The following is a 9,195-nucleotide window of genomic DNA, read 5'->3' as shown; positions in this document are numbered from 1 at the left end:
GTTGTGGATCGTTTTTCTAAGTCCTGCCATCTCATTCCTATGCCCGGTCTCCCTACGGCCCTACAGACTGCGGAGGCCCTATTGACACACGTCTTCCGGCACTATGGGGTACCTGAGGATATTGTGTCTGATCGGGGTCCCCAGTTCACTTCAAGGGTCTGGAGGGCGTTCATGGAACGTCTAGGGATCTCGGTCAGCCTGACCTCAGGTTTTCACCCCGAGAGTAATGGGCAGGTGGAGAGAGTGAACCAGGATGTGGGTAGGTTTCTGCGGTCCTATTGCCAGGACTGGCCGGGGGAGTGGTCGGGTTTTATCCCTTGGGCAGAGATGGCCCAAAACTCCCTCTGCCACTCCTCCACTAACCTTTCTCCATTTCAGTGTGTGTTAGGTTATCAGCCGATCCTGGCACCTTGGCATCAGTGGAGGAGTGGTTTCGGCGCTCGGAAGAGACCTGGAATGCTGCCCATGTACGCCTGCAACGGGCCATCAGGCGACAAAAGACGAGCACCGACCACCACCGCAGGCTCCGGTGTATGCACCGGGGGACCGGGTCTGGCTCTCGACCCGAAACCTGCTCCTTCGCTTGCCCTGCCGGAAGCTGGGTCGGCAGTTTGTGGGGCCATTTAAAGTCCTGAAGAGATTGAACGAGGTTTGTGAGTATTGCATTAACCCCTCGTTCCATGTGTCTCTCCTCAGGCTGGTGGTAGCTGGTCCACTCCAGGAGTCTGAGGTACGGGAGGTTCCTCCGCCCCCACTGGACATCGAGGGGGCACATGGTCCGTTCCATCCTGGATTCGAGGCGTCGGGTGGGGGACCTGCAGTATCTCGTGGAGTGGGAGGGGTACGGTCCGGAGGAACAGTGCTGGGTCCCTAGGAGGGACATCCTCGATCCCTCCATGTTGAGGGATTTCCACCATCGTCATCCGACTCGCCCTACACCGCGTCCTCCTGGCCGTCCCAGAGGCTGGTGTCGGCGCACAGCTGGAGCCGCGCGTCAAGGGGGGGGGGGGGGTACTGTCATGGATTCAGCCGAGGCTGCTCCTCCTCTTTACTCGGGCAGGCTTCGGCGTTCGTCGTCGCCGGAGTACTAGCTGCTACCGATCTATGTTTCTGTGTTCTACTTGTTTTGTCTTTATTGTTCACACCTGGTTCTCATTATGTATTTATTTCTTCCCTATTCAACCCTCTGGCTCCCACTGTGTTTTGTGCGTGTTTGTTCATGTTTGGATCGTCTGGTGAGCGGGTTTGTTCCTCCCTGCGTGGAGGTCATGTTATTTACGTTACCTACGAGTAAAGTACGTTTTTGATTAGCTCTGTGTCCTGCGTCTGACTTCGTCCTACCGCATCACACTGACCTCCTGACAATGTCAAATGTCTCAACCTCGATGATAGCTCAGCCATCTCCACCTTCATCTTAAGATGTCTCAAGACATCTTGAGACATAAAGTTGATCTACTCTTGTTAACAGGTAACAACAATTCAGGTATTTTCTATATAGAATATATCTATATGTTACATCAAATATATTCTCTAAATAAATTACAAATATTATTATATTTTCATTAGGGATGCTAACCTCACATGCTGCAGAGTAGACTGGACTTATCTGAGTGCTGACCTCTATGCATGGATAGGCTGATGAGATAAGTTATGAGTGAATGCTTGTATCTGCTTTTTGTTTTGCATGTGCTTTTGGTCTCTTTTGTCAGGATACGAGGATGGAAGACATGTCAGCAACTTAACTCAATCAAGGTAAGCTGTCACCCAGCAAATACAAGTGACAACACCGCATTGCAAAAAGGAACATGGAACATGCAATGTTAATTTCTTTCAATGAGAACAGACAGAGTGCTTAACTGATTCATTGTATTTTCAGACTGGACATACGATAAAGCTGGGGTCATATCTGCTGTCAAACATTAAGCCCTTGTGCCCCCTTGTCCTTGTGGGTGATTGTTTATTGTGAGCTCGGTTGAGCGCAGTGTATTTTTGTATTTTCCCCGTGTGACTGTTTGTTCCAGTGCGCCTGTTTTGCGCACTGGACTGGAAGAACGCTGTATTACGGATTAAACTCTGTATACCCTCCTGCGACTGAATCCTTCAAATCACGCATCACAGGTATTGTTATTGCTGTATTTATGATATGATACCTAATGGCATTTTATTTTCCAGCAGATTAAGGAGGATCATCTGGCTGTAAAGAGTTGAAGATAGGCATTGTTTGGAGCTCTATACTGCCTTTACCACAAGTTATTTTGTTGCATCTGACATTTTATTTTGGTCAATAAATCTACATTACTTTGATTTGGTGTACAGTACAATTTGTGCTATGAATGTCCATGAGTGAATTATTAGTATTAATCACTAATAAAACATGAACCATTTTTATTATAAAATGTTTAGAGACATCTTAAGACGGATGTCTCAAGACATTGGTATTTCCCAGACCTTTTTATAGACTGTCTTAAAGACGTCTTCATTTTCTAAGTCATGTATTAAGACATATTTCAAGACATCTCAAGAAGTCTTCATTTATATATCTTAAGACGACTCAAGACATGGTGATGGTTGGGTATGTACTTATCGTTAAAATGTCTTGCACAACTAACTTAATTTGTTTTGATCACATTACACATTTATTTTGGGATTCACCCCTGTAAACGTAATTTGCCTGATGACGCACGAGTGGAGAAGGAGTCTCATTTCAAACAAGAACATTTTTGTCCACTTTCCTTCTCCTCGCCGACTCTCCTCAATTATCTTTGACCTTTTTCAAAAGGAGGCGAGAGAGGACAGAGGAGAGAGGACACAGGAGTTGAGCCAAACCAATTGAGAAAAGGCCCATAACAACTCATTTCGTTCCTCCAGACCACAATATAATTAGATTACAAGACATTTGGCAGTGTGACATCATTCAAGATAGTCTATGGAGGGAGGAATCAGGTTAAGAGGTTACCAGTAGGCCTATAGCCTACATGGCAATTAGGTCATTGTTCTTTATGCATTTTGTAATCTAAATACTATAAGCCATTGTTTTTCACCCAATACAAATCAAATAGTGGTTCAACTTTCCATGTTCCCATCTCAGGCCCAATCTACCCCTGGCCTTGCATAACGATGCTAATTGTGTGCCTGTAAACATATTTTACTCAGGTGACAATGTGCTGACTCTCAGGAGAGACGTGCATGCATTAGACGCAGTGGTTCAGCTATAAATACTGATTCATCGCTCACTGTCTGACGGAGCTTCACGATGCTCTCAAACGCGACCATTCCACTGTCGGTTGACTTCAACAGCCCCGGCGATTTTCTTATCTTTATTTTCCACATTCTGTTCGCTACAAGTGCCATTCTCCTCGCTGGCTCGGTAGTGATCAGTATCTTTAGCACGAGATCTCTGCGAATACAGAACCGGTTCATATTCATGTTGAACACCAGCATCAGTGACACACTGACTGGTTTTTCCATTTACTACCTTGGTCTCTTCGACGTTCAAGAAGGCTACCCATCCAGGAATGGAACATTTTACATTTTGCCTTCATTCCTAGGGGTGAATGTGCTCACATTTTTGTTTGCACAATTCGACAGGTACTTTGCAGTGTGCCACCCCTTTTTTTACAATCGCTTCATCTCGCGGTCGTTTGTCATTGGAATTTGTGCGTTTTGTTGGATTTACACTTATTCCATATTAACGGTGCAAAACATGGTTCCCATCTCAAAAGCTGCGCAGATCAATGCGTTCGGCGTTATGACTTTGCAAATAATAGTTCTCACCAAGGTATTGATGACCATCAAGTTGTATATCATAGCCAGAAACCAGCTAGGGCGAGAGGCACCCAGCACTGAGAGAGATAACAAAAAAGAGTCTCTGCGCATCATAGTGTTTGTGGTCATATGCTTCTTAACGTTATGGGCTCCCTCCTTTGTCAATATCATAGTGCGGCAGCTAACTTACCGCGGTCTGAAGTTTAGGAATGAGGCAACAAATCTGTTTGCCATCTTGGCGAGGTTTAACGCATTGGTCACACCAGCGCTGTACATCTGGGGCAGCCCAGCGCTACGCGGTGCGGTATGGAGAACAGTGTGGAGGAGAGTGTGTCCCAAGCGGATGGGAAGGTAGGTTATTACAAAGGAGTCACCAACCCTGGTCCTATAGAGACCCCACAGGGTGCCACGTTTCTGTTTCAGACCTATAAACCAACTGAATCAAGATCTAAATGTTAGAACAAAAGTCTCTCCAGGACCAGGGTTGGAAGTTATCACCGTGTCAACCATTTAGGTAAAGTGTCAAGATTGTAGGTGTTGATGTTTCTGTTTTTATCTCTCACATACAGAATTGGTTTTGATCACGTAAGGATGAGCAAAGACAGCGGAAGGACTTTAAGTATATCGAGGGTCTTGGGGCAACCGGTGTGAACAAGCTAAATGTCTCATTTTAAAGTGCGACACCCATGGCCATTGTTTGCTCCAATTTCCTTTTCCGCTATTTCCCCTAGAACTTTCTCTGGTAGCCTACCCACGCTCTTGTATTTCTTTTTTTTTTTTTTTGTAAAGACTGAGACATTTTAATTTCTAACCTGGTATTAATTTTGGAATTCATTAATTCATTTACATGTCGTGGTGGCCTATTTGTGAAAAAGATCAACTACACCTCATTTATCTTCTGTAAAAGTAAATTAACCGGGTTCAACGTGAACACCCAAAACCTGTTCCTATTCCCATCATTGTCAGAGATAGTCTTCTGTATCTTTGTGTTGGGACCCTTCCAAGAATGATGCATGTGAAATGTAACTTCACTTTTGTTGTGCACAGAGGTGAAATGGGATTTGAGAGATAGAACGGACCAGACTGTAAATTTGTCTCTCTGGGAAAAAGTAAAACATATAATCTTCTAACCAACGTTTATTTTTCCAGCTATCCAAAAATGTTCCACTAGGAATGTCATAGTATCGAATGCTACCTCAAGTTCCCCATTGAAAAATAAATGATTCATTAACTTGCACGTCTCCTGTTCGACTATGTGGCCAATTCTTGCAAACTGTTATTTTGTTACCCTGCGGCTATTTTATTACCCTGCATGTGAAAGGTACGTAGTCCAACCATATGTGGTGTGTCATCAAGGCTACAGACGTTCACCTATGGACAATATTGAAAATGTTTAGCTTTAAGTCTACATAGGCTACAAGAGTTGTACAAGCATTGTAGCCTACAAGACTACACCTGCTTATTTGTAATTTGTTGAATGCCTATATATCATCACTAAAATGTCAGTATTTGTTGTAAATGTGAAGATCAACGTCAAAAGCCTGACTGAATAAATATGTTTATTGTATGACTTCACACTGTTGTTTGAATAGAGCACCAATTTTCCAATTTCTCTTCTAGTAATATCTGAGGAATGGTGTCTTAAAGTGGTTCTCATCCACTTCAGTTGTTAAATTATATTTAGTTATTATGGTGTTTTTAACCAATCTAACTGCCACTAACGTAGAGGCCTATACTTAAGCTACTGTTTTCACTAAGAATGCTGTTATCTCCTTGTTCGTTTCTGTTTGTTTTGAATCACCAACTTTTTTATATGACAGGAAAGTATAATTTCAGCATGTTCTAACTGTGAGGCTGAGTCACAATTATTTTGAAGTATTTTCATATCACCCATCATTTAGGCCTACTAGCCTATAAGGATAATGAGACTTCTGAAAATAATTGTTTTTCAATGTGTTGGGTAGCTATATTGATTCGTTCAAATGCTTCCAAAGAACCAAACTAATTTTCAGAATTAATGTAGGCTTTAGGTCATAGGCTATTAAAACACGCAAGAGGCAGAAGGCCAAAGAGGAATGACAGTATGATGTTTTGATCGTGCTTTATTTAATTCTAAGATAGTGTGTATCAGGGCCTCGTTTCCCAGTTGCGTTGTAACTTCAGCATTACAATGATCATGCCAGATGCATTGTTATTTACGAGCTAACTTTTTAAGTGTTTCCCAAACAAGTGCGTTGAGAGAACGTTCGCTATTGTGTATTGTTAGGCCATGTGTCGATACTGATAGGATCGAAAGAAAAGCATTCAAATCAGCTCCTAGAGAGATATTATCACCTATGGCTGCAAACATTGAGGCGGCTTGTTCTAAATGCTTAACCTATAATAATTCACTAAATCAAGACTTGGCACATCATTGTACACATGTTTTTACACATTATGAAATATATTAAGACAGTAGCCTGGATTTAGCAAAATATAATTCAACAAAATTAACATAAAATTGATTCAGTGTGATTTAAATATATAGGCCTATTTAGCCTATAATGTATGCATCTTTTGCAGTCATCTTTGTTTTCATTTGAAGCATTGTGGTAACACTTCATTTTAAGGGGTCCTTATTACAGTGTAATTACATATGTAATTATAATGTAAGAAATATTGTAATTAATTGTAATAATTCGGAGTTACACTGTAATAACAAGATGTAACTGTTGGTGATTGCGGTCTGTAATTACAGAGGTGTAACAACGAATGCTTGTTACCATGGGGGTGTTGGCACCGACAGAAATGGCAGCCTCGCGACTAGCTCTTAGGAAACTTTGCGGTATATTGTTTTTTTATGTGTTATTTTTTACATTATTAGCTCAGGAAATGTTTTGTGTTATTACGTACAGCCGGGAAGAACTATTGGATATCAGAGCATTGGTAACTCACCAGAACTACCAGCATTATGAACAGGAATACGACTTCCCAGAAGCAGATCCTTTGTTCGCTCTACCCAGAGCAATTGAACTGATTCCAGAGGCCGACCCAAAATATCGCGGGCGGAGGAGAGGCACTCATGGCGGCTTGCTGGTTCGACTTAGGAGGCGCACACACCACCCACCGCTTCCGAGTATATTACTTGCTAATGTTCAGTCTTTGGATAACAAAGTTGATGAGTTCAGGGCAAGGATATTTTCCAGAGAGACATCAGGGCCTGTAACATACTTTGTTTCACGGAAACATGGATCTCTCAGGATACTCTGTCGAAATCGGTCCAGCCAGAGGGATTCTCAGTTCATCTTGCAGACCGGAATAAATATCTCTCCGGGAAGCAGTAGGGTGGATGCGTGTGTTTCACGATCAACAACTCATGGTGTAATTGTAGTAACATAGAGGAACTCAAGTCATTTTGGTCACCTGACCTAGAATACCTCACAATCAAATGCCGACCGTATTATCTCCCAAGATAATTTTCCTCTGTTATAGCCATGGCCGTTTATGTCCCCCCTCAAGCCGATACCACAACGGCCCTCAAAGAACTTCACTGGACTTTATGCAAACTGGAGACAACATATCCTGAGGCTGCATTTATTGTAGCTGGGGGATTTTAACAAAGCAAATTTGAGGACTAGGCTGCCGAAGTTCTATCAACATATCGACTTTAGTACTCGCGCTGCTAAAACACTCGACCACTGTTATTCAAACTTCCGGAATGCTTACAAGTCCCTCCCCCGCCCTCCTTTCGGCAAATCTGACCACAACTCCATTTTGCTTCTCCCTTCCTGTAGGCAGAAACTCAAACAGGAAGTACCAGTGCTAAGGACTATCCAACGCTGGTCTGAACAATCGGAATCCATGTTTCAGGATTGTTTTGATCATGCGGACTGGGATATATTCAGGGTAGCTTGAGAAAATAATTTAGACGAATACACTGATTCGGTAACTGAGTTTATCAGGAAGTGTATAGGAGATGTCGTATTCATTGTGACTATTAAAACCTACCCTAACCAGAAACCGTGGATAGATGGCAGCATTCAAGCGAAAATGAAAGCGCGAACCATCGCATTTAACCATGGCAAGTTGACTAGGAATATGGCAGAATACAAACAGTGTAGTTATACACTCCACAAGGCAATCAAACAAGCAAAACGTCAGTATAGTCGCAATTCAACGGCTCAGACACAAGACGTATGTGGCAGGGTCTACAGACAATCACGGACTACAAAAGGAAAACCAGCCACGTCGCAAAGACTGACATCTTGCTTCCGGACAAGCTAAACATCTTCTTCGCCCGCTTTGAGGATAACACAGTGCCACTGACGTGGCCCACTACCAATGACTGTGGGCTCTCCTTCTCCATGGCCGATGTGAGTAAAACATTTAAACGTGTTAACCCTCGCAAGGCTGCCGGCCCAGACGGCATCTCTAGCCGCGTCCTCAGAGCATGCGCAGACCAGCTGGCTGGTGTGTTTACGGACATATTCAATCTCTCCCTATCCCAGTCTGCTGTCCCCACATGCTTCAAGATGGCCACCATTGTTCCTGTACCCAAGAAAGCAAAGGTAACTGAACTAAATGACTATCGCCCCGTAGCACTCACTTCTGTAATCATGAAGTGCTTTGAGAGACTAGTCAAGGATCATATCACCTCTACCTTACCTACCATTCTAGACCCACTTCAATTTGCTTACCGCCCCAATAGATCCACAGACGATGCAATCGCCATCCCACTACACACTGCCCTATCCCATCTGGACAAGAGGAATACCTATGTAAAAATACTGTTCATTGACTATAGCTCAGCATTCAACACCATAGTACCCTCCAAGCTCATCATTAAGCTCGAGGTCCTGGGTCTGAACCCCGCCCTGTGCAACTGGGTCCTGGACTTCCTGATGGGCCGCCCCCAGGTGGTGAAGGTAGGAAACAACACCTCCACTTCGCTGATCCTCAACACTGGGGCCCCACAAGGGTGCGTGCTCAGCCCACTCCTGTACTCCCTGTTCACCCATGACTGTGTGGCCAAGCACTCCTCCAACTTAGTCATCAAGTTTGCAGACGACACAACAGTAGTAGGTTTGATTACCAACAATGACGAGACAGCCTACAAGGAGGAGGTGAGGGTGCCAGGAAAATAACCTCTCTCTCAACGTCAACAAAACAAAGGAGATGATCGTGGATTTCAGGAAACAGCAGATGGTGCAACCCCCTATCCACATCGACAGGACCGAAGTGGAGAAGGTGGCAAGCTTCAAGTTCGTTGGTGTACACATCATTGACAAACTGAAATGGACCACCCACACAGACAGTGTGGTGAAGAAGGAGCAACAGATCCTCTTCAACCTCAGGAGGCTAAAGGAATTTGGCTTGGCACCTAAAACCCTCACAAACTTTTACAGATGCACAATTGAGAGCATCCTGGTACGGCAACTACACCATCCACAA

At 43.7% G+C, this 9,195-nt stretch overlaps 1 protein-coding gene across 1 annotated transcript; it reads left to right on the top strand.

Moving 5' to 3' along the window:
* Window positions 1–3,253: 3,253 nt before the first annotated feature.
* Window positions 3,254–4,120, top strand: LOC311144635 (G-protein coupled receptor 183-like; the record flags this gene model as incomplete). Its single annotated transcript, XM_084180683.1, has 1 exon — window positions 3,254–4,120. The coding sequence occupies one exon, from the start codon at window positions 3,254–3,256 to the stop codon at window positions 4,118–4,120; it is 867 nt and encodes a 288-aa protein (XP_084036809.1).
* Between the last annotated feature and the right edge of the window lie 5,075 nt (window positions 4,121–9,195).

This window comes from Coregonus lavaretus (assembly GCF_964263955.1).
Source record: "Coregonus lavaretus genome assembly, chromosome: 17".
Classification (NCBI taxonomy): domain Eukaryota; kingdom Metazoa; phylum Chordata; class Actinopteri; order Salmoniformes; family Salmonidae; genus Coregonus; species Coregonus lavaretus.
The sequence above is the reverse complement of the archived record's forward strand: the minus strand, read 5'-3'. Positions and strand labels throughout refer to the sequence as shown.